Here is a 23,977-nt window from a genome sequence, read left to right on the forward strand (position 1 = left end):
ATGGCTTCTCCTGACTATTATAAGTCTCATTCATCCCCACGTGTTCCAGTGCTATTGGTTCTCTTCTTCCTCGTGATCAATATCACCCCATCTTTGGCTCAAGACACCCAACAACTGATCGATCATATTTGCAGGCAGATGGAGGAGTTTGGGTTTTGCACCCAAACTTTCAAGGAGAATTTGAAGTCTCCAAACGCTGATATTGTTGCCCTCACCCAAATAACCATAGAGCGCGCCACAGACAATGCCACCAAGACACACGACTTTATCAGGCAGGTGCTAGGCAACACAAACGATCCTGCACTCAAAAATGCCCTCACAGAATGTGAGAATGGTTACCGTGTGGTGATGGAGTCGTTTGACTCGGCTGCGCTGTCGTTTTTCCAGAAGGATTACGACAGTGTTCAGAGGTATGAGACTGTGACACCGAGGGCTGAAGCCAGCTGCGAAGACTCACTCAGCACACCGCCTAACACTCAGAACCCTCTTACTAATAGAAATAGGCAGATGAGGATTTTGATTGCCATGGCTTTGGTTTCTTTGCATGACCTAATCGCTACCCAGCACAACTAGAACTGGTTCTTCTAGAAGCAACCAACCATTTGGATCTCTTAGAAAAAGTTTCAGAAGTTTTCCGATTATGATGCTATTATATGTATGATTATTAGATTATTAATGGTCACTAAACTTTGACTGTGTTATGTTATGAATATTGAAGCTACATGTTTGGCAAAGGATTCACAATCCTAGTCACGTGTTTGGTCGTCTAAAAATAACTTGAATTTGATTATGTCTAATCATCCTAGTCTAAAATGTAAATGAATTATTCTAAGAAGCTTGTAGTTTAAGTGGTAGTTAAGCACATTAACCCTTGCGCCGGAGATCATAAATTCGATTCTCCCCTCTCCCAATATCACTTGTATCAAATGTAGTAAAATTATCAATTAATTCCATCAAGAAGCTGTGATTAATCCAATGTAATCCAATATGAACCTCGTAAATTGTGATAACATGCAAATGAGGGTTTGATTAGGCAGGCAGCTGGATCATAGTAAACCCAGCCCCGAGTTAAGCCTTGGCTCAAACTTGGTTCGGTCTTGTACCAACCCAAACCCCAATATAACTAAAAAAGGGAATATATATATGAGACAAAATATTAAACTTCATATGGCAAATAATCTGTTTTTTTAATTAAAAAAATCAAGTCAAATTATCTGTTCACGAAAGAAACTTGGCTTAATGATTTAGGTATCCTTATCAAACTATGGCAAATAATCTGCTTGTTTTAAAATCAAGTCAAATTATCTGTTCACGGAAGAAACTTGGGCTAATGATTTAGGTGTATCCTTATGACTTTGGTGTGTAAATTTGCGCAAAAGAAAAAGGACATATGTGAGATTATTTTTGGAATATAAGATAAATGTTCCTATGTTGTTCATGCACATAAAATCGCATACAAGAATTATATATAAGACAGTACATGCATGCATACTTGAGCAACACAAATGGCTTCTGCTAATGCTCATTGCTGCATCAATCTTCTTCCTCTAGCCGTTGTCATATTCATCCTCTATGCCGTCGGTCCTTGCTTGAGTTTCAACCAGCCAACCCGACAGAGAATCGACAAAGTCTGCCGCCAAATGGATATGGATTCTGCGACCAAACCTTCACCCAAAACATAAAAACTCCATCAGCGGACTTTGCTCGGCTGACCCAAGTAGCCCTAGACCAGACCACACAGAATGCAGCAAGCACACAAGCTTTTATACTCCAGCTTATTGCAAAAGTGACAGATAAGCGGACCAAGAACGCTCTGATTGCCAGTGAGAACGCCTACTGTGTCGTTACGCAGGCCTTTCAGGAGGCGGTGGGGGATTTTAACAGAAAAGATTATGACAGTACGCTTAAAGATGAAGATGTAGCGCCTAGAGCTCAAGCTAGCTGTGAAATTACCTTCATAACCCCACGTAGTCCGGTGGACCCGCTGAAAGAGATACATATGCAGATGAGAATTCTCATTGCCATGGCTGTGGTCACTGGCCATGAACTTCTTGGTCACTGAATGATGAAGAGCACCACTTGACTTATTAAATCTTGTTTTTTTGTTTTTGTTTATTGGGTACGTAGTTTTGGGAAAATCAAGATTTAATAATCGAGAACCAACACATTATTTGTCACAGAATTAATATATGCATGAAACAGGAAAATGAGGATTGTCATTGCCATGGCTTTAATTTCAGTACATGAACTCAACGGCACCAAGTTTAATTAACATCTAGCATGCAGCAGACATTGATGTAAAACATATTAAAACTTCAAATTATTCACATAAAACATGGAACCATCCTTGAATCAGAATGCTCATAGAATGAACACTGAAGTCGAACTAACCATACAAAAACTATCTCCTGAGTCACACGAATGGAAGATAATGTTGATCAAAAGATGTACATCTAGAGAAAATAGATCAAGCCACAACTACATAAGAGACAAGAGTGACTCCTGAGGCAGATCATCGGGCTAACAAGGCAACACGATCCTTCTGTATTGCCTGTGTCAGGTTGATATCAAAAAGCTCACATCGTATAGGCATCTCCATCTCATAAAAAGGGTTCTTCAAGACATAATCTGTGTACAATTCATAGATATGTTTCAAGAGACCTTCCATGTGCTGTGTCCCAGGCTCACAGACAACAAAGAACTTTGTCCCTGCAACAAAGAAATTATCCTCATAAAAAAGCACTAGTTTTGCAATCTAAGACACTAATGAAATTTCACTTCCAGGGATTAATTGAACTGTCATAGGAACAAAAAGGAAAATGCATCCTACACCCTACTCAATAAGAATGTTTCAATTCAAAAGGGAAAAAGGCCAAGCCTAAAATAACAGAGACTTAGTTGCTCTGTAAAACTGAAGAGCGAAACTTGTCAACACTGAAAGACACATTAACTTTGTGCTGAGCAAATTTCGGACCAGTCAGACAGATCTGAGTCCGCATCCAGGATATTAACCCACCTCATTCGCCTTATGTACAGCAGTTGTCAAGATGCTGTATACCTTGTATCATTCGAGTCACTTTTTTGCTTAGGAAGAAAAACAGTAGAGTGATATGGTATCCTAGAAGAAAGTAAAGAACTTAGAAAATCCAATATTTTCTACAAGAACATGACGCAAGGAAGAGGGCATTGCTAGATATGAAGACTAGATGGAGAAAATAAAATTTTCATACTTTCTTTTACCAGAACAAGATAATCTAGTTCTATGGAAATTGATAATATCACCCTCAAACATGCAGAGGGAAACTCTAGTTGCTTAGCCCATCTTCGATACAGAACCCCAAGATAGATGTTGCCTAAACCTCACACCCAATGGCTTACAAGTTACAAAAACACCACCATTAGTTGTTCCAGACATTAAACACATCAACTCACTCAATGAAAATCTTTGGCATTCACCTCACTTCCGAAATTCTCGTTGTGTAGCCCATCTTCCAAAATACAGAACCACAAAACATATGCTGCCTAGACCTTACACCAAATGGCTTACAAGAACGCCACCATTAGTTATGTGAGAAGTTAAACACATCAACTCAAATCAATGGTAATCTTTAGCATTCAACACACTTATGAATTTATCTTCCCCTCCCCCTGAAATAAGTTAACAACTATTTTTAATTCACGAGATCACAACCTAAAACAATGCAATGCACAACATAATGTCACAAGTGAGACTTAGTTTAAACCAGTATTACAAGCAGTAGATCGCCAGATTATTTCTTTAGCTCCTATTATACCAATTTAAGCTCACCAAATTAAAAAGCCGCATATTGGTGTCAATCCGACCAAAAAGTCCTCAGAACCTCACTCTATTTACAACTTACAAAATCAAAATGCTCGATACAATCTAAGTCCTATCTGACATGTTACAATAACTGTTAACACCAGATCATACAAATCAACTATATCTAAGAGAAAATTCACAATTTTAGTCGCAAATTGGTTGTTAACTCAAATCTTGGCAGCCTTACCAAATTTGGTCAATGTGATTGAAACCCACTAAAATACAGCAGAGAGTTTGGAAACAGAAAAGGTTAAATTTTGAAATGTACCAGTGAGTGATTGGAAGCAATGAAGATCGAAAGTGTCAGCTTGGAGGAGCTCAATGCCGAAACAACCCGATATCGGCGACAGCTGCTGAGAAATGGCGTGCATAGAGTGCCACAAGCTTGCAACCCTCAAGCTATCATTAGTGTCCATCCGTCCCGAAGACCCATAATCCTAATTTTTTTTTCCAGAAAAAGAGAAAAAAAAAACCCATCAAAATTCGTTACCTTTCGTGTATGGTTGCCGAGAAAACGGAGGAAAATAGATGAAAAATTGAAGTTCCGATTACCAGAGTTTTGGGTTTCTTTTACCTTGTAGAAGATCAATCCACCTGATTTGTTGATGATGTATAGGCTGTAAATTGCTGCCATTTCCAAGGGGTATTTCGGAATCCAATAGAAATATATGAACAAAAAAGAAGAACGAAGAAGAAGATGCCTATTTTGATCAAACAGAGTAAATCAAACCTTTAGCCCAGATTCAGATATACAGCCCGAATAAATGGGTCCGACCCGAAATACTGTCCGGAATCCGGAGCCAGTTGGTTTGCCCGAATCGTTATTTACTTGTCTGACGTTTAGCGCGAAGATGCAGGTTCGAGTCCTTCTCGAGCCAAATCTCATTGTTTTGTACTTCTTTTTACGTGCTTTTATTTGCTAATTTATTTATTTATTTATTCTATAATCTATTTAATATTTATTGCTTTTTAGATTTTTATATGGAAGATTTGTATAATCTAAAATAAAACTTCCTTTTAGCCATCAAAATTAAATTCGAACTTGTACAAGAATCTTGGACAATGAGATTTTTAATCCAATAGAACGATGCGAAATTGAGTTTGTCCTCCCCTCTCTATTCTCCCGGACATCCGTCACCATTCCTCATTTAGTAACCATTTTGCCGCCTGTTCATCACCATATCTCTTAGTCTACATGGAGACCGTCACCATTCCTCATTCCCATCCCACCACCATTCCTCCGCCCGTTCGTTGCCGCATTGCACATTCCGGTGACGTTTATTTTTTTAGTTGGTAAAAAAAATTATTATTTTGTTGATTTCCACTTGGACTCTTTATTTGCAGCCACGTGTCTAATTCTAACTGGATGAGGTGTAATAGAAAGCACCTAGTCCGCAAGCCTCCGAGTCCGAGGTGTGACTGGTAACAGGCCACGCCTCCTCCCCTCCAAACTCACCCACCCCGCGAAAGCTTTAAAGACTCCACCATGTTCATGTCGACCCTCACAACGCTCTCTCTCTCCGATCTCATCCCTGCTCGTCTATTTTCCACAGCAATCAACAATGGGTGTGAAGCTCAACTCCGGACCAACGATCGAGATCAACGGCCTCAAATTCACCTACCCAGGAATCAACGGCCATCCTCCACCGGGCTCCAAGCCTCTGATCGAGGACTTCAACCTCACCCTCAACGCTGGCGATCGGTGCCTCCTCGTCGGATCCAACGGCGCCGGCAAAACCACGATCTTGAAGATCTTGGGAGGCAAGCACATGGTCGAGCCCCACATGGTTCGCGTGCTCGGAAGGTCGGCGTTTCACGACACCGCCTTGACCGGCTCCGGCGACCTCTCCTATCTCGGCGGAGAGTGGAGGCGAGATGTGGCTTTTGCCGGGTTTGATGTCCCGATACAGATGGACGTTTCGGCCGATAAGTTGATCAATGGGGTATCGGGGGTCGACCCACAAAGGAGAGCAGAGCTAATAAAGGTTCTGGATATTGATCTCTCATGGAGGCTGCACAAAGTCTCCGATGGTCAGAGAAGACGAGTACAGATCTGCATGGGCCTGCTCAAGCCATACAAGGTACTTAATTTCCATGTTTGACAGTTTCGTATGTGTTTTGTTTGTGTGTTTTTCTAATGCTCACCAAGTGTTTGATAATTTGTTGTCGAAATGAAATAGGTTCTTCTGCTTGATGAGATAACTGTGGACCTTGATGTGCTAGCAAGAGCTGACCTTCTCAAGTTTTTGAGAAAGGAATGTGAAGAGAGAGGCGCCACAATCATTTATGCTACACATATATTTGATGGGTTGGAGGATTGGCCTTCACATATTGCTTATGTAGCGAATGGAAAGTTGCAGCTAGCTTTGCCCATGGATAGGGTTAAGGAGATGTACAAGTTGTCACTCATGGTTAGTCAAAAGGGTAGCTTCAACTTACATTCAATTTCTAATTGTTTGGTTCAATTTACAGAGATTGGATTGGGTTTGATTTGCAGAGAACAGTTGAGAGTTGGCTGAGGAAGGAACGTGATGAAGAGAGGAAGAGAAGAAACGAGAGAAAGGCAAAGGGCCTTCCTGAGTTTGAGCAACAAAATGAGGGAAGCGGCGGTGATGTTCGTGCAGTGAATAATGGCTGGGCAGCCGGACGCTTGAATTCCACCATTGCCGGAGAAGAGAACTTTGTCTTCAGCTCAAATAGAGTTCTCAGGCAATAGTTGCTTACACTTGTTCTGATTTTCCCAGAGTTATGGGACTTTGAAACCTTTGTATTTCAATCTATTTGTACCTTGTATTCAATTTTAGTGTGTATTTCAATCTATTTGTATTCTTTATGTAACGAAAAATGCCATGAGCTTGGCTTCTCTCCATGTAAGACAATCATTATTTATTGACAAAACCACACCATTTTACAGCCAACAAGAAACACAAAGAATAACAATGAAATAATTAAACCATACTAATAAGGGATGCTAATAATAATCATGAATTAGCAGCAGCTAGCTGTTTCTTTAATTTGACGTGTCACGCCGCAATTGGGTAAGAAGCTTCCCTAGCAATGCCACAGAGTCCTTCCTTGGCAAGAACGTCTCTCTGCAACCTCATGCATCCCCTCTCCCCCAATCTTCTCCCCAAGAATTCTTGATCAGCCAATACTTAACCCCATCATCACTTGTACCGTATCCAACAATTGTCACAGCATGGGTTAAGTCTGTACCACATGGTCCACTGTACACACCGCCAGAATATTGCTGGAATTCGACGGCATTGGCATCAATGGCAACGGAAACCGGCTGGTAGGCAACAGCCTTCAACAGAGCATTTTCGTCATTTTCAGGCACATTCTCGAAGTCGGTTATGGTTATGGCACCAGATGCATCAGTCTTGTTGTAATCATCAGCCTTGCAACTGCCTCCATCTACACCCTGGTAGGTGTGATCAGATTCGCAGTTTGACGGTAACGCTTTCTTAATCTTGCATACTTACCGCATTGCCCTTGGTACTTGACAGGAGTCACAGACCCCATTGAACTGAAGTTCACATCAGATGGCAAGTTAGTGACATTTTCATATCGAAAATGATCATTTAGAGTTGGAGCTACTTTCACAGACTTGGAGATGATCGCTGGACCATGAAGTTGGCGACTAGAAAATGCTTGGGAGGAGAAAAAGGCCAAAATGAGGACAAGAGATGATGCCAAGCAGAGGGATTGGCCTTGGTTTGTGCTGAGCAGAAGAGCCATGATGATGATGAAGACGTATTTTCAGTGCAGTTTGGAAATAGGATTTACCTTGTGGATTGGTACAACACATTGAAAATGGGCATGGGATTTTATACAAAAAATTGTACAGGTCAACGTGACTTTTTAAGTGTGTAATAACTCCCCAAGATTAATATTTTTACCGTGTGAATTTTAGATCCTCCCTTTGAGGGAGTAAATAATTTTTTATTTTTGAGCAAAAATCAAGGGAAATAAATGAATTGATTCAATCGATGGTCAGAGCATGGTTTTTATTCTCATCCATTTTACCAAGGTCACAATAAAATTAGCGTGTCCTTCAATTAGGGTTTTGAATTATACGAAAAAACCTTCCTCTAAATTTAATTAGCGTGTCCTTTTTATTGCAAATCATATTTTTATCTGGCATTCAATTCTAGTGTGTACAATCATATATATCTTGAAGCCCCAAAAATCATAACGTTCATTGACATTTCATCTTTTTGGTTGTGTATGTAAAGTATATGAATCATGTTCTTCCCGTTCTTGTGGGATCCAATGACAGCATAGGTAAAATATCATGGAAATTTACTGTCACTGATTTGTTGAATTTGTGTAGTTTACGGATGTGTTATTATGCAAGACAGATGAAGGGTCTAGTATTTGTTGTCTCATGATGAAAGATAAAAACGCCAATCATTCTAAGATGACAAAGAAATCGTAACGATTCAATATCCATCCATTGATTGGAACTCTAAACACAATAGAATGTATGGAATGGAAGGGAGACTCTAAAAATCTTGAATTATTTAAATCTACAAGGCCAAACGGCATCAATCACTTTGTAGTAATTATCTAAACAAAATACATTCTTAGAATAGTAACACTGTAAGAAATTCATAAACAGAAGATAATGACATCCCACTATAACACATTCAAAACAAGAGGCTGCCGAAGTTTTTATCATCATTTTAAGCCTGCAACCAAAGTAAATACATGCAAGCAAACATGAGTTTCAGAACCATCAAAGACATTTTTACTGCAATGAAGCAACAAGAGATACCCACCTTGTTTGCTATATTGTTGGAGAGCCAGTCAAGACCCTCATAGAGCCCTTCCCCAGAGGTGGCACATGTACTTTGGATGTACCTGAATCAATAACACAGAATGTATCAGATTTAATCAACATTTAATTGGTTTTTTCTGTGTGTGTGAGTGAGAGAGAGAGAGAGTAATCATAGAAATTATGGAGAGTATTTAAGTAAAATACCAGTGGCGTTGACGAAGAGAGTGGAGACCGAGTTTGTCAGTGATCTCAGCAGCATTCATTGCATTCGGAAGATCTTGCTTGTTAGCAAATACAAGCAGCACTGCATCCCTCAACTCATCCTACAGATTCAAGGACTGACATAATCATATACAAGAAAAAAAAAATGCTTTTAAAAGTCATGTGATGGATTTCAAATGACCTTTCATATATTTTCAACAAACTTGGTGAAGGTCTTGTACGTTTTCCATCAATAAAGCATGGTTTTATCTTAAAATAAGATCCTTAACTCTTTCTCAGAAACTGCTTTCCAAATCAATCTTACTACACTTGGCATACAGATATATAATGTGTTTCTAATTACTATATTAAAAAATCTCTCAAGGGCCAAAAAACTAACAAAGCCTTCAAAAGTTTCAGTACCTCATTCAACATCCTATGCAGCTCATCCCTAGCCTCAACAACACGATCACGATCATTGCTATCAACCACAAAAATCAGCCCTTGTGTATTTTGGAAGTAGTGTCTCCATAGAGGTCGAATCTGGAGGGCCATACAAACATATAATGCCATATGTAAGAGGGCATGATACTCATGATCAATGGTTCATCAAAATCACTAAAGTATATAATTAAGTACATAGACAAGCACACATATAGACCAGTTGCAAAAAAAATGATATGAACAATTGAATAATCAACAAGTGACAGCAGATTTAACATTTGCTTAAAGAATAGAAAATGTATGCCAAAGCATGGAAAGCATTTCCAAAATATGAAGGAAAAACTTTATATAAATAAAAAAAAAAGTTGGCATAAGTAAATGTAGCTTATGATTATGTTATGTGCTGATGGAGAACAACTAATCAGCACAAGACCGTCAATAAGCACAAGCAAGAAGAAGATCAAATGTATAATTAAATAATTAAAGTAAAGAAGATGTCAGCAACAACAAGGATAGCATTTCCTTATATGACAAGGAAAAGCTAAAAAGACAAGTTGGCACAAGTAAATGTAGCTTATGATTATGTTATGTGATGATGGAGAACAACTAATCAGCACAAGACCGTCATTAAGCACATAAATACATAGAATGGATAACCATGGTAGAAGTATCTCATACTGCCATCCTAGTACCAAAACATCTAATTAGCATAAGACCCTCTGCATGGAAAAATACCAACAACTGCATCTACACAACTCAGTTTGCCTAAAGGCAATGTGAAATTTTCGCCACAGCGTGGATAGCTTTTACTCACATTTATTGAGGAAAAACTTGAAAGACAAGGTGGCAACAATACATGTAGCTTATGAATTTGTTGTGTGCTAATGGAGCAATATCTAATCAGCACAAGACCGTCCATAAGCACTTAGGAAAAAAAAACAAACACAAACATTTACAAAACAATACATGTGCGTATAAATTATAAATAACCATTATCGCTTGCATATTTAACAACATCCATCAAAGAAAATATCATTCAGAGACTTATGTTTGATCTACAAGTGTATCCATATAATGCTAAAGGAGATATGTAATACATTCAAAATGTGCCAAATCTTTTACACCATATAAAATTTAGATAGCTTGTTAATGATTCCACAAACCTTGTCCTGGCCTCCAACATCCCAAACCGTAAAACTAATGTTTTTATATTCCACAGTTTCAACATTGAATCCTGATACAATTGCAAACAGATATAACTTGTTAAAACCTAAAAATGGTACGCTACTCATGTTAAATAAAAATATTACAACATGATAATAATATTGCAAATGATACCAATTGTTGGAATGGTGGTCACGATCTCTCCGAGCTTAAGCTTGTACAAAATGGTAGTTTTACCAGCAGCATCAAGACCAACCATAAGAATTCGCATTTCTTTTTTAGCAAAAAGACGACTGAACAACTTGGTGAAAGACAACCCCATTTTGAAAAGCTGAATTCAGAATTCAATAGTCAGATACAAGTTCATCTATCATTAAGTCACAAACACTCAACTTGGATATTCAACTTACAGTGCATGGAAGAAATCTAATGAAAAAAAATGATAAGAATTTGAAGGGAAAAAAAAGTTACTAACATGCAGAATTGGACATTCACATGACTAAAGATCTGAACTTTCATCAAAATCCAAATATATCAAAAACAAATAGACACACAAATCCTTTGCGTTGGATATGGGCAGGTTTTCCAGATCATGTGACCAAAATCCTTTCTTTTTCTTTTTCTATGGGCTTATTATTGGCTTTCTATCAAATACTTTAATACAAATTTCTCAGTTCGAACAAATAGCATTCAGAACAACCCAAACAAGCACGACAATAATAGATCTAAAAACAAATGTAAAAGCTACCCATCAAATTCAAAATAAAAACAAAATCTTGACCTGAAATTTCACAAAAGAAAGAAAGTGAAATCCAAATAGCAGATTCACATCAAAACCCAAAAACAAGATCTTTATTGAAAAAAGAGAAAACGCAGACTAATCATAAGCCAAAATAACGCCAACCCATTACTTCTAAACCAAAAGTACACCTATAAACCAAATTTAATATGCCCTACTAATCTACATGAAAATGTATAGGCAAATGTTATTAGAGAGAGAGAGCGAGAGAGAGACGGACCTTAGAGGGGGCAGATCTGAGAAGCTGCCCTAGAGAGAGGAGGTACGATGAGAAATGGGCTCCAGGATTGGGAGACTATTTGGGTATTTAAATATGTGGGATATAACGATCTTTCTAACGACGTTTGGGGCCCGTGAAGGATTTGAGCAACGTTATTCAGACGTGAGGTGCCGTTAGGGTTCGAGTGAAATGTAGTTATATTGTGTGACAAGGTGTAGAGTTGGGGGTGTGTATGCTCCAATGTGGTCCAATAGTTTATCCAGTGGCGGAGCTAGGATTCTTAGCATGGAGGGGCCAAAATTTCAAAATCACTTCCACATAGATTTTTTATCTTCAATTGGGAGGGCCATCATTAATCTAATTACAGTAATTGAATTGCTATAACATATATTTTATAATATATTACAATAGATTAAAAATTAAATGGGGGGCCAGGGCATGGCAGGCCTGGCTATGGCTCCGCGATCTAATTGTTGATTTGCCTCTAAAAAAGCCTATTATACGGAATAAGTACGTTTTTAATGCGTTTCTTAAAGAAGGAAGGGTGGAAATGAGGTGAGTTTTACTAGTTTGTACGTACAATCACTAGTTTGTAAAATATAGAGTTTAGGTAGCTTTAAAAGATTAACTACACGTTATGTGGTAAACTTCACCAATTTGTATGTACATATGACTGATTTGTAAAATATATCAAGTACGTCATTTATAATGTACCTAGCTTGCTTATAAGAAATTGACAAGACTTTGTGGTACAATTTGCCTAGCTCTAATAAAAAATTTGCGAGACACATAACAAACTCTAATAAGAAATTTACGAGACTCATTGGTTTTTTTTTAATTGGAACGATACTCATTGTTATGTAGTAAGTTTCATGCAGGGTTTAAGCATGAGGTCTATTTCTACTTGGCAAATTGCAAAATTATTTCACCATTATATGTATTCAATTCTGATATTTGTGTCTCATCTTTCCATGCATTAGGCATTAGCTATGGCACTTTGTTTGAGTTTGAAAGAGAACATATGGCTACTAATGTGCATTTGGTTAATGACAAATATATATATATATATATATATATATATATATATATATATATATATATATATAGCAATTGGGAGGCAGGGGATTGCGGATGATGATCAATCAAAACTGAAACATGAGAACAAAACAAAAGAAGTAAAAGAAAGAAACTTCCCATTACAAAATCACATTACAGTTGGACAAACACAAATATGACATGAAATTTGGAGTCATTTTTGGTAGAAGAAACTTCCAAATGCAGCTCAAAGGAAAGCAACAACTGGTCCTTGTTGGCCAATCTAATATTACATAATTGTGGGAGGTTCATGAAGTGACCTCAGATAGAAAATGAAATGGCAGCATAGATTCAATGCAACAGGGGAAGTTTGCTGTTGTTCTGTTTGACCCTCTGTATCATCCCATAATGTCACGGTCGCTTTTCGAGTGCACTTGCAGCTGCAGTTCCAAGTCTTTTCTCTCATACTCCTTGGCGTGGTCTGCCTTTGTTGTGTCTGTTTCTTTTGTTGGCTTCTCAACCTCCGTCTCCTTGTTCTTCCCCCACAGAACAAGATAGAGCCCGCAAACGATCAAAATCGACCCTATGGCACTAAGTCAAGCACAATATGAACCAACAGATTAATTAGCAGAATTAAACCAGGTGTTTAAACATAATTAAGAAAAAAACTTGGAGATGAGTAAACTGTATATATACACACGTACGTTCCAAGGTATAATTTCTCCTCAAGCAGAGCCCAACTTGAAATGGCCACAATAATGAGGAGCAAGGGGCTGAACACCGACACATAAAGAGGGCCTTTTCTCTGAATACTCCAGGAAGAGAGGAAGAAAGCTAGTGCAGAACCCAAAATTCCCTGAGATTAGCATCATGAAACTAATTAAAAGCTTAATCATGATTAAGTTTATTATGTTATAGGACAAACTAGGCATGCAAGCTAATCAGATACATACTAAAATTGTGTACATCGTAATCATACATTCAAGCTAATCATGATTAAGTAAGAAAATTATAGTTAAAATGCTGTTAATTAACCAATTAGTTAAGCCAAGTGAAGAGCACGTACACAATAGAGGGCTGAAATAAGCCACATGGGATTTTTCAATGACCAAGCAGAAACTTTGTGATCAGCAATCACAGCAATGATCCCACACTCAAAGCTGGCCATCAAACACATCAATGTGGTGCTTGTGTAAGGAGCTGGGAAATTCTCCCCCACTTTTGCCTGAAATTTAAAATCAAGAGAAAATAAATAAAATTACTGTAACAATATTATTCTGCATGCACAACAAAACTTAGAACAGTAAAATGGGTAAGCATCAGTAATTTAACTTACTTGGATTATGAACCAGAATGCCCAACCTAAGGTGCTTATGATTACACAAAGGGGGCCCACAAAGGAACTTCCATTGGAGCTGGAATTTGCCTGTTCTCCCATTCTCTGAGCATATGTCCAGTGAATTTTGGACTCACCTAAGCCAATGATGTGTCCATGGTAAAATGAAAGCAGCATGGCTCCAGACACACACACAACTGTTCCCATCACCTTTGACAATCCTGGTTTGCTCTTTATTTTTGCAGATTCTTGTCTGCATAATTAAACACATAATTAAGTTCATCAAACAATCCTAACACAATTAATTAATTAATTAACATGTTGATTAACACAACACATTACCTGAAAATGAGTGCAAGGGTAAATGTCATTGCTGGAAGTGTATTGGTCAATGCGCATGCAATGGTTGGGGTCGAAGTCTTCAAACCAACAAAATAGAAAACCTGATTTGCAGTTGCCCTGCATTTTGAATTCATCTTGTTGCTTAGCAGCATTTATGCACTTAATTAAGAACTTAATTAGAAGTTAATCAAAACACTTACCCGGTTAAAGAGCATAGAAAAGTCTGGAAAAGAATAGGCATTGTGATCCTGGGTCTTGTTTTCCTATCAGAAAAAAAATAACATCTTATAAACTTGAAATAGATTTTTTTTTTTTAATGCATGCCATGAGAGTAGGATAGGACCTAGCTATGGCCTAGATCTAAGCAAAGAAGAAGGAAAAGACAAATGGTGAAAGATGACATGGCAACCATGCAAAGCTGGTGTGGCTTTGACTTATGCCACCCGTCAAACCATTAGGCGGCACGTTAAATTAAGCTCAAATACAGACAGACTGATAAAAAGTTGACACAATTATCATGCATGGCCTTCTGCGTTTATCGCGTGCTTCAATGCCAAAACAGATCTCATTCAATTCTGCATCAGAGTTTTTTGCGTCTCCGGATTTTCCAAGAACAAACTTTAAATTAATTGCTCACTTTCAGCCTTAAAAAACTCTTAAAATCACTTGAGCATTTTGAAGAAGGAAAGGAAAAACAAGAGGCTCAAATCAAGAAACAGTTTCTATTTGATCAAAATAATAATCTAACTGAGATGAAGAAAAAAAAAGGACAGAGCAACATTCTGTTTTCTGTTCTTTTATAGATCTTCTTGTTTCTTTTTTCAGTGACCAACAAAACCCAAATTAAACAATTACTAGTTTATACTATCAAAACTCACTTTCTGTATAAAATAATAAGAAACAAACAGGGAAAAGCTTGTTTATACATTGAAATCTTGAAATTCATTTGACTCAAATAAACTAAGCAAGTCAAAGAGACAAAAAACCATGAAACTTGACACATGCATAGCAAACCTAGCAAGCTAATGTGACTGGATGATATAATAAAACTCAAATCTATGAGGATTTTGTGACATGCATGGACCGAAACTAGGAGATAAGGTTGTAATTTTTACCATTCCATCCAATAAGCAAAGGGGGCAATGGAAAGGGTGGCGAAAACTTGGCGATAAGCAACAAGAACAAGAGGGTTCATGTCAGATTCGATAGCAAGCTTTGAAATGATGTTCATTCCAGCATAGCTCATTTGGACAAGCACCATGGCCAAGAATGGCAAGTAATCACCATAACCAGCCATTGATATTTTGTTTTTCTGTTTTCTGATCTCAAGTTCTAATTTGTACTATATATACACGAAGGGCAAGTGGGGAGAGAGAGAGAGAGAGAGAGAGAGAGAGAGAGATTTCAGAAAATGAGAAATGTGCAGGACATATGTATTGAGCTAGCTATATAGCTAGCTGGGAAAACAAGCAAAACAGAAAGTAGAAGAGAGTTTTGCGTGGAAATAAGAGAAAGAAGCCGTTGAAGATTGATTTCTTGTAACACTTGGGCTTATGCATGGCTACATGGTCTAAATGAGGTTGCCACTACCACATAAAGACGCTTTCAGTTTTTGTCTTTTGAGCAATTATTAGGTAAACGTCAGCCAAGCTGATGAGGTTGGTAGTAGGCGTAGCCAATTGAAAGTAACGCATTAAAATCTTTTCTGATGCAAACAATTTCATTCACCTTTACACCCGAAAGTCCTTGATTCGATTCTCTCTTTCTCAATATCGTTTATATTTATCATTTCATCTCATCATCGAGACTCACATTTAGAAAGAACTCTCTTCTTAATATTCGATGTGATCTATCACCAATCATGAAAATCACATAAAAGTTATCAATGAATTCACATTGTACCATCAACCGCAAAGAGTGCATGTATTGAATTTACTTTAGAAGGCAAACCTTAACATATGGATCTACCAACTTCCAAATACGATACTAGCCTTAGCTATAAGTGTACACGTTAATTTCCAATCATATTTACGTCCCCATCACTCCTTATATAATATAAGAGTCCTTGCCAATTTAACATGAATCTCACATAATGGTTCCAAGCGTAAGAGATCACTTATTAATTCTTTACAAAGACGTATAGAACCATAATTGTGCTAATGTCATCTCCTAATGCAAGTTGGCATTGAAGACGAACCTTTCCTTTTATTTTGTGGGGAAGGAGATTCAAACTTGGAACAAAATTTGTGGGATAGTTGCGAGCCGACCCAACTATCCCAAATGAGTTCGAGTGTCGGCCTTAATGAGAAATATCTTGGGCTCATATATGAGTTAGATTCATAAAAATACATGGGCCATAACTCAAATAGGCCCAATATTGACCTTAGTAAGGGAGGTGGTACTAAAATTGCGGAGGTTTGATCATTGATTTTAGCGGCTTAGATTTGAAATTGCATCCAACACCCGCTTCACCTCTGTGTTGACCCAGTGTGACTCATAACAATGTACAAAGATATGGAAGGTTCAGGCATTACAAAGGGAGAAGATGCGGAGGAAGACGCTGAATCTTTGCTTGAGAGCGGAAGAATTCAGGGGCAAGATAAAGGAGTTGTTGGGGAGGGCACTTTTGGTCGTCCCCCTCGTCCTTTTAATCTAGCATTGCATCATCAACAAATCCCATACAAAAATGCAGCCGCTGCAAATCATGGAAGAATTGCACCTGACGATGAGAAAAAGGTACCCTCATTTTTCTCTTTTTGAATGCTTCACTAAATTTTGAATTGACCATGGGATTCATTTAACTGTATAAATCATTTGAATGCTTCACCAAATTCCTTAAATTTTAAAAATAAATAATAAATAAATTTCTTGTAATGTTACAATTTTATTTAGGAGAGAGGATACTTTGAACATTGTGTTATGTTATGTGTGTAGACCTAGCAAACGGGTCGTTTTAACGGGTTCCGGGTCGTGTTCGTGTTAACCCGTTAAGATAACGGGTTGAACACGACACGACCCGTTAACTTAACGGGTGAAAAATATCAGACCCAAACACGACCCGTTACCATTAGCGAAAAATCCGCACGACCCGTTAAGAATAAACAAGAAAAAAAAAATATTACCCAAAGCTAACTCTTCTTCCCCCAAACCCGAGCCCTAACTTTTCTTCCCTCTTTCCCTTCTTCGTTTCAGCCCTAACCCATTCTCTCTCTCTCAAGTATCTTACAAAATTGGTCCCTCCATCTCTCTCTCTCGGGTAACCACTTTCACAGTCACTCTCATTCAATCCAAACTTAAAACCCAACAACAACATCAAAAACAGAGAAATAAAGAGAGATGGGGAAGTACATGAAGAAATCTAAAATCTCAGGTGACGTCGCCGTGATGAAGGTCTCCGTTTCACAACAATCTTCTCTTGACTGGGCTGGGTCTTTTGAGTGGAGAGAAGAAGATATATTTTTTTTTAAAATAAAGGAGAGGTAGAGAATGACAGAAAGAGGAAGAAGAAAATGAAAAAAAGAGAGCTGGAGAAAAGGGGAAAGAAGAAGAGAAAAAGAAAGAGATGGAGAGAGGGGGAAAGAAGAAGAAAAAAGTGAAGTCACGGAGAGAGAATAGGTTGAAGGAAAAATAATATTAAAAAAGAAAGTGGGACAGATGGAGAGATAAAAAATAACAGAAAAAAGAAGAAGCATCTGTTTGGTGTTAGGAATTAAGATATGTTTTAAAAAAATATTTTGGAAAATTACAAAAATACCCTCCTTAACGGGTGGATGCGAATATTCGCGAATTGACCCGATACGACCCGTTAGCTTAACGGGTGGCTAACGGGTTCACCCGTTTTCAACCCGACCCATTAAGCTCAACCCAAATACTGATAATTTCGTGCGAATTCGTGTCGTGTTAACGGGTCGTGTGTAATATTGCCAGGTCTATATGTGTGTGTGATGCATACATTTTTGTTATTTTTTTCTTTATGTAGAGCAAATGCAGGTGTCGGTGGTAATAGAAAAATAAAAATGGGCTAGCTTAAGAGAAAAAATTGTATAACATGGGCTATATTCGTAACATACAAGTTCTTCTCGCAATTTAAAGGGCCAGTTTGGCATTGCTGTGCTGTGAAAATAATTGATGTCAGAGTTGCTGCGAGAGAAAACAATTTGGCGTTTGATAAACTTTTTGTTAAAAATGTTGTTAGTACTGATTTCAGCATAATCAGAAAATGAAAATACCTCATTAGCTGCTTTCCCTCATAACAATTTTTAACAATAAGTGATTTTCTTATAGTTTATCGAACGGGCTTGACTTTCCAAAAAATTTTAAAAATCACTTATAACCCCAAATAAAAAATGTCAAACAGACACTAAGTCAGAAGTTTGATTTTCCATTCCCTCAATATTGCTTGTAGAAAAACTTTATTAAAAAAAAAAAAAAAAACAATTATTTATTCTTACATGTCAGAAAAAAAAATAAAAAAAATCCATGTCTGAAAATTGGAAGTATAGCTTTTAAAAGATGTGGGCTTCTTGTCCACTCTCAAGTCACAGTGTGAAGCGAAGTGAATAGAGTTGGATAAAAATGGTGCATGTGCTGCAGGGGCTGGGTTGGGCTCAGTCGGTGGGTCTGATTCTGACACTCTCTGGAGCGGTGCTTCTGATCATTCTCTCAGCCTCAGTCGATGGCCGCCTTGGTCCAACAAGGCCCGTCCACATCTTCAACTTCGGCGACTCCAACTCGGACACGGGTGGACTCGTCGCTGGACTCGGCTATTCCGTCAATCCCCCCAACGGACGTACCTTCTTCCGTAGATCAACCGGTCGCCTCTCCGACGGACGCCTCGTCATCGACCTCCTCTGTAAGTGGACTCCTCCCTTTATACTTGTTAGGTTCATAGGATTAGGAACCGTACGTCGATGAAATCGATCTGGTGAGTCTTGGGGGGGGGGGGGGGGGGGGTGGTTGGCTGGCTCTGTGTCGGCAGTTTCGAGGGTGTGTGTTTTGGAGCTTGGAGTTTACTGTTGTTATGCGAGGAAACGACGTCGTGGGGTCAAAACAAATTACATTACATGACGACACGACGTCGTTTGACCCGAAATAAGTTACATTATGTGATGACCCGACGTCGTCAACGTAAAAGTCTTGATATTTACTAGTTTAAAAGTAATGTTCTTTTGACTACGTTGGTTGGTTCTTCTGCACGTGCAATTAGATATGCAGTGAAAATTTGATTGATTCTGTTCGATCCAAACTTTGGGAAGCTACACGATATAATCACCTTATTAAAAATGTCAACAATGTGAATATAATTTGACTTATTTCAGAATATGTGTAGTGAATTTGAATTAGGTGCAGCAAGTCATGTAAGTATGCTGCCATGGATATGGGGTCAAAAGGACTTCAGTCAATATTTAATCTTACACCAGTGATTAATCTAATTTGGATATTGTCCAAGGATTAAATTCTAGTTTTCAATGAGATCTGATTAATCTAATATGGGGTAAGTTTTTAAGTTTTTTCTGCCAGACAATCTGTCGATACGGGTATGGGCTCGTATCGTTTGTGATTTTAATCAGTCTCACAGCATGTGAATGTGCAGTTTAATAAACTGAATGCTACAGATACGGCCTAGTCACCCTTGTGGTTTTATGACAGAGTGAGAGGAGCATGTATTAAAAAATGGAAACTAAGATAATGTTGTTTTCTTGTGCAGGCCAGAGTCTGAATGTGAGTCTATTGAGCCCATACCTAGACTCTTTGGCAGGGTCCAGGTTCTCAAACGGGGCAAACTTCGCCGTTGTCGGGTCCTCTACCCTCCCAAAACGTGTCCCTTTTTCTTTGAATATTCAAGTCATGCAGTTCATCCACTTCAAGGCTACTGCAGGTATATTTGGAATTTGAATTTCCTTGCTGCTTTGATTGGATATTGAGTTATTTGGCTGATTACACTGCTGAACCTGAATGTGAACATAGATATTGAGTTTGTGAAAATATTCTTGTGTTGTGAAGATGTTGTTCTTCTGAAAACCAGCTGATTGAATGATACTGCTCAATGTATGTTTAGGTTCAAAACATTTGATAAATGATGACAGTTTCCGGAAAGCACTGTACATGATCGATATCGGACAAAATGACCTTGCCGATTCATTCGCTAAAAACCTTTCATACGCTCAAGTAACAAAGAGAATTCCTTCAGTTATTGCAGAAATCAAGAGTGCCGTTAAGGTGAGTTCAGTGTCTGTACAAACGATCATAAAAAGGGCAGGCAGAGTAAAGAAATTATGACAGAAATCCTTAGCTAAATTGATTTGTTATCACTTTATATCAATGCTGAAATTTCTACTGCATCAATTGTAGGCTTTATATGATCAAGGTGGAAGGAACTTTTGGATACACAACACCGGGCCGTTGGGTTGTCTCCCTCAAAAACTTTCATTAGTTGAGAAGAAGGATTTGGATCCATATGGATGTCTTTTGAGTTACAATGCGGCTGCAAGATCGTTCAATGAAGCATTGCTCCATTTGTGCAACGAGATGAGATCTGAATTGAAGGATGCTGTGATAGTTTATGTGGATATATATGCCATCAAGTATGATCTCATTGCCAACTCCACCAAATACGGTAAGCCTAAGCCTACTTATGCTAATGCAAGCGAGTAGCTTGCTGGTTATTAAGTTCAACCTAGTTTAGGGCAGTACAACTAATTTTGAATGTGTTACAATGTAGGTTTCTCTAGGCCGCTAATGGCATGTTGTGGCAACGGAGGTCCTCCGTACAACTACAATGTCGGGCTGACCTGCGGTCATCCTGGCTCCCAGGTTTGTGATGAAGGATCTCTATTTGTGAACTGGGATGGAATTCATTACACCGAAGCCGCCAACACCATCGTGGCCTCAAAGATACTTTCAAAGAATTTTTCCACACCAAGCATTCCATTTGATTTCTTTTGTGGCAGTTAGTAAGGGTTAGAAAATCAGTAGCACTGCATGCCCAAGGCTTGAAATTGTAGTGGTTTACTTCCACTTCTCCTTGTACTGGAATGTCCAAATAGGAAATTACAGTTTTAGGAAGTGTATCATGTTGTTGTAAAACATTCTCTTAAGCCTCAATTTTGTATCCCTTGTTATCATGGACTAGGCATGTGATTCTTTTGTTAGTGTGTTTGGGCCTTTCAAATAGTAAAACAAGAAACTCTGAAATAACATATTTTTCTCGACGCTCGTCTTAAAAAGAAAAAGAAAAAGAAAAAGTCAAAGTTATTGTTTTCTTTTCACTTCAATTGTGTTTTCATGAAGGGCAAATTTGTCTTTTTGGTATTAAAAATTTAGGGATGGGTCTTTGGATTTGAGCCCAACGGACCCATATTTATTTCCCGGGTATACTAGTGATTTGCCCCTGAACTTGTACTTAACTTTCGATTCACCCCTTATCCTTTTTCTAGAAAATTAAGGATATGAACTTCTTTTTTTCGCCAATTTCCCCCCTACCGTTTAAATCCTCAACATTTCATCCAATTTTCAATTAAATCATTTTTAAAATTTATTTTTTTGGAAAAGAATTGAAGAAAAATAGGAAAATTAACCCCAAAAAATAAAAAATAAAAGAAGAAGAAAAAGATAGTGAACCAAACCTATTGCCACTCCCCTCCCCCAGCAACCCTATCACCAACCCCCCCTCCCCCAGCTATATCTCCTTTAGCAACCCCATCAACCCTAAACCCTAAAACCCTAAAACCCTAGTCGAAACCCATCCCCACACGAGATACATTTCAAGCCCCAGCTGAAACCCATCGCCAGTAGAAATTCCAAAAAGGGCCACGTTCTGAACAGATCCACAGAATTTGACCTGAAGTGCACCTGAAAAATTGAAATTAGCAGAACAAAGATTGAGCTTTAGACCTTTGGACAAAAAAGAAAAAGAAAAAGAAAGCACACTTCTTTCAGGTTTCCAGTGACTGGATCATGGTAGCTGGCAGCGAGAAGAGTTGAAGTGTAGTAGGAGATGAAGGAGAACAAGACCATCATAATAGGACCATCAATCTTGTGAAACCCCATATTTTTAAATACATATATTAATATTTCATAGAATTAATTATTTATAATTATTAGTTTTCAAAACTATATAATTGATAATATATATATATATATATATATATACATAGTTGTATGGCAAGCCACGTGAATCTAGCTATATAGCCTATCAAACCTTATTGTATGGCTTTAACTATATCAATTCATTTAATATTTATTCTATACACACACTTTACAAAAGCTTTTAGAAGGGTGTTTGTTGCTTACTAAGCTTTCTCTTAAAAAGTGACGTGTTGCATTATGGAGTCTTCAAAAAACAATTAAAGCATGAGGTGGTATGTTTTGGCATGAGGTGTAAGAACAATAGATATTCTTATATATATAAACGTAATTGGAAAGTGCTCACTAAGCACTCTCCAGAGCCAGCACCTAAGGTTAATTGGGGTGGCAGTTTACTTTCAAGCCACCCATGTAGTCTAGAAATCCCTAGGATGTAGTCTAGAAATCCCTAGGCTAGTTATGTGGCACAATGTTAAGCTATATCTATATATTTTTTGCCGACTCTAGCTTACTATAAATAGCCTTACCTAATAGTTCTTGAATCATAGGTTCTTCAAAGTTGTGTTAGTTTCCTAAAATTTGTATAAAAAAAAGAGAGAGAGTGAAAACTAAGTGTGGTAAGATTTTGGAAAAGCTCATCTGGGAGTTGTACAATAACTTTGGATTTGAGGTAGGGGTTTTTCTTGGGGAGGCTTTGCATAAATTGATTTAATTAAATATTGTGAACACTATATTATGCTTGGTAATATTATTCGATTATTATCCTTGATATTGGGTGTTTACATGTTGTCAATTATCATTATAATTTGATTAATATTGACATGTTCATATGTTGTCAATGGTGTTTGGAATTCTTGGGTTGACAAAGAAATTATGGAAAAGAGGGTAATGGGAAGGTTCTTTTGTGTAGTTGAGTCTGACCATTGTAGGGACCAAGTTTAGGTGAGCCCGTGTGCAAGTAGATTAAGAAATCGGTGGTATAATTGTCAATTGGGTGATTTGGGCTTGGAGATCAATGGTATGGACAAGATGACTAGCAAAAGGGGAATTATGGGATAATTGAGATGGGTGTTAGTTTATATAATGGGGCGCATTCGGAATCACAGTGGTAAAATGCATGGTATGGGACATGCAGATTTGCTTGCCCTATTATATAGATTAACGAGTTGGGTAGAATTGAAGATCATTCATGCATTGCATAAATTGTACATTAAAAATCTCACTAATCACATAAGACATAGGACCCCTACTGAGCATGTAATGCTCACCCCTTAATGAATTTATTGTAGGTTTTGAATCTGAAAAGTTTAGTTGTGACAAGGAAACAAGAAGAATGAGTTGCAGATAGTTTTGGATGTTTTGTTAAAAGTCTGTACTTTCCTGTAATTTTGTTTGTAAAATTACAATGTAAATTATTTTGGTTTAAATAGAAGTTTATGTTTAGTTCTCTTGTTTCTTGCTATTTAAATTTTTAGTTTTAGTTTTTCTTTTACCTCACACTCTCAATAATTAGAAAAAAAAAAGGGGATGTGTGAGAGAGAGAGAGAGAGAGAGAGAGAGAGAATTTTCAGTTTTTATTTTATGACTATTATTTCAATTTTCTATTATTTATTTTATTTTTCATTATTTATTTATTTTTAATGTACAAACGGACTATTTTATCCTCATATTTAACGGCAAATTGAATGAAATGTTGCGGATTTAGATGGCAGGGGGGAAATTGGTGG

At 37.7% G+C, this 23,977-nt stretch overlaps 6 protein-coding genes and 1 pseudogene across 6 annotated transcripts; 3 read left to right on the top strand and 4 right to left on the bottom strand.

Annotated features, from left to right (window-relative positions):
- LOC110766045 (uncharacterized) lies at nt 1-2,062 on the top strand. The gene is made up of 2 exons (XM_021969301.2): nt 1-410; nt 1,552-2,062. Exons 1-2 carry the CDS (start codon nt 1-3, stop codon nt 2,060-2,062), a joined length of 921 nt encoding a protein of 306 aa, XP_021824993.2.
- A 230-nt stretch (nt 2,063-2,292) lies between these two features.
- Nucleotides 2,293-4,670, bottom strand: LOC110766064 (SNARE-like superfamily protein). Its single transcript, XM_021969322.2, has 3 exons — nt 4,416-4,670; nt 4,110-4,278; nt 2,293-2,709 (listed from the first exon to the last, which is right to left on the bottom strand). Exons 1-3 carry the CDS (start codon nt 4,473-4,475, stop codon nt 2,513-2,515), a joined length of 426 nt encoding a protein of 141 aa, XP_021825014.1. The 5' UTR covers nt 4,476-4,670; the 3' UTR covers nt 2,293-2,512.
- Nucleotides 4,671-5,240: 570 nt separating this feature from the next.
- ABCI20 (non-intrinsic ABC protein 9) lies at nt 5,241-6,661 on the top strand. The gene is made up of 3 exons (XM_021969320.2): nt 5,241-5,922; nt 6,022-6,252; nt 6,339-6,661. The coding sequence occupies exons 1-3, from the start codon at nt 5,404-5,406 to the stop codon at nt 6,555-6,557; spliced, it is 969 nt and encodes a 322-aa protein (XP_021825012.1). The 5' UTR covers nt 5,241-5,403; the 3' UTR covers nt 6,558-6,661.
- On the bottom strand, nt 6,098-7,656 carry LOC110766046 (vignain pseudogene; annotated as a pseudogene).
- A 623-nt stretch (nt 7,657-8,279) lies between these two features.
- Nucleotides 8,280-11,587, bottom strand: LOC110766063 (ADP-ribosylation factor). Its single transcript, XM_021969321.2, has 7 exons — nt 11,453-11,587; nt 10,608-10,764; nt 10,433-10,503; nt 9,249-9,368; nt 8,829-8,947; nt 8,626-8,707; nt 8,280-8,535 (listed from the first exon to the last, which is right to left on the bottom strand). The coding sequence occupies exons 2-7, from the start codon at nt 10,753-10,755 to the stop codon at nt 8,530-8,532; spliced, it is 546 nt and encodes a 181-aa protein (XP_021825013.1). The 5' UTR covers nt 10,756-10,764; nt 11,453-11,587; the 3' UTR covers nt 8,280-8,529.
- A 1,041-nt stretch (nt 11,588-12,628) lies between these two features.
- On the bottom strand, nt 12,629-15,648 carry UMAMIT25 (nodulin MtN21 /EamA-like transporter family protein). The gene is made up of 7 exons (XM_021969326.2): nt 15,281-15,648; nt 14,366-14,428; nt 14,166-14,282; nt 13,824-14,076; nt 13,554-13,712; nt 13,192-13,343; nt 12,629-13,078 (listed from the first exon to the last, which is right to left on the bottom strand). Exons 1-7 carry the CDS (start codon nt 15,460-15,462, stop codon nt 12,886-12,888), a joined length of 1,119 nt encoding a protein of 372 aa, XP_021825018.1. The 5' UTR covers nt 15,463-15,648; the 3' UTR covers nt 12,629-12,885.
- Nucleotides 15,649-18,678: 3,030 nt separating this feature from the next.
- On the top strand, nt 18,679-21,289 carry LOC110766067 (GDSL-like Lipase/Acylhydrolase superfamily protein). Its single transcript, XM_021969325.2, has 5 exons — nt 18,679-19,017; nt 19,873-20,043; nt 20,224-20,384; nt 20,517-20,781; nt 20,887-21,289. The coding sequence occupies exons 1-5, from the start codon at nt 18,741-18,743 to the stop codon at nt 21,117-21,119; spliced, it is 1,107 nt and encodes a 368-aa protein (XP_021825017.1). The 5' UTR covers nt 18,679-18,740; the 3' UTR covers nt 21,120-21,289.
- Nucleotides 21,290-23,977: the final 2,688 nt, after the last annotated feature.

This window comes from Prunus avium, chromosome 6 (genome assembly GCF_965620075.1).
Source record: "Prunus avium chromosome 6, drPruAviu1.hap1.1, whole genome shotgun sequence".
Classification (NCBI taxonomy): domain Eukaryota; kingdom Viridiplantae; phylum Streptophyta; class Magnoliopsida; order Rosales; family Rosaceae; genus Prunus; species Prunus avium.

Bases quoted from the DNA above. Each gene is read 5' to 3' on its own strand.
- LOC110766045 (XM_021969301.2), top strand. From the start codon at position 1: ATGGCTTCTCCTGACTATTATAAGTCTCATTCATCCCCACGTGTTCCA. The intron at 411-1,551 runs GTATGAGACTGT...TTCTTCCTCTAG, and splicing joins GATTACGACAGTGTTCAGAG to CCGTTGTCATATTCATCCTC.
- LOC110766064 (XM_021969322.2), bottom strand. From the start codon at position 4,475: ATGGCAGCAATTTACAGCCTATACATCATCAACAAATCAGGTGGATTG. The intron at 4,279-4,415 runs GTAAAAGAAACC...AAAAAAAATTAG, and splicing joins GTGGATTGATCTTCTACAAG to GATTATGGGTCTTCGGGACG. The intron at 2,710-4,109 runs GTACATTTCAAA...TCTTTGTTGCAG, and splicing joins TTGCTTCCAATCACTCACTG to GGACAAAGTTCTTTGTTGTC.
- ABCI20 (XM_021969320.2), top strand. From the start codon at position 5,404: ATGGGTGTGAAGCTCAACTCCGGACCAACGATCGAGATCAACGGCCTC. The intron at 5,923-6,021 runs GTACTTAATTTC...GAAATGAAATAG, and splicing joins GCCTGCTCAAGCCATACAAG to GTTCTTCTGCTTGATGAGAT. The intron at 6,253-6,338 runs GTTAGTCAAAAG...TTTGATTTGCAG, and splicing joins TGTACAAGTTGTCACTCATG to AGAACAGTTGAGAGTTGGCT.
- LOC110766063 (XM_021969321.2), bottom strand. From the start codon at position 10,755: ATGGGGTTGTCTTTCACCAAGTTGTTCAGTCGTCTTTTTGCTAAAAAA. The intron at 9,369-10,432 runs GTTTGTGGAATC...ATGGCCCTCCAG, and splicing joins ATGTTGGAGGCCAGGACAAG to ATTCGACCTCTATGGAGACA. The intron at 8,948-9,248 runs GTACTGAAACTT...TTGAATCTGTAG, and splicing joins TGCATAGGATGTTGAATGAG to GATGAGTTGAGGGATGCAGT.
- UMAMIT25 (XM_021969326.2), bottom strand. From the start codon at position 15,462: ATGGCTGGTTATGGTGATTACTTGCCATTCTTGGCCATGGTGCTTGTC. The intron at 14,283-14,365 runs GTAAGTGTTTTG...TTCAAAATGCAG, and splicing joins TTTCTATGCTCTTTAACCGG to GGCAACTGCAAATCAGGTTT. The intron at 13,713-13,823 runs GTAAGTTAAATT...TTTAAATTTCAG, and splicing joins CATTCTGGTTCATAATCCAA to GCAAAAGTGGGGGAGAATTT.
- LOC110766067 (XM_021969325.2), top strand. From the start codon at position 18,741: ATGGTGCATGTGCTGCAGGGGCTGGGTTGGGCTCAGTCGGTGGGTCTG. The intron at 19,018-19,872 runs GTAAGTGGACTC...TTTCTTGTGCAG, and splicing joins CCTCGTCATCGACCTCCTCT to GCCAGAGTCTGAATGTGAGT. The intron at 20,044-20,223 runs GTATATTTGGAA...ATGTATGTTTAG, and splicing joins CCACTTCAAGGCTACTGCAG to GTTCAAAACATTTGATAAAT.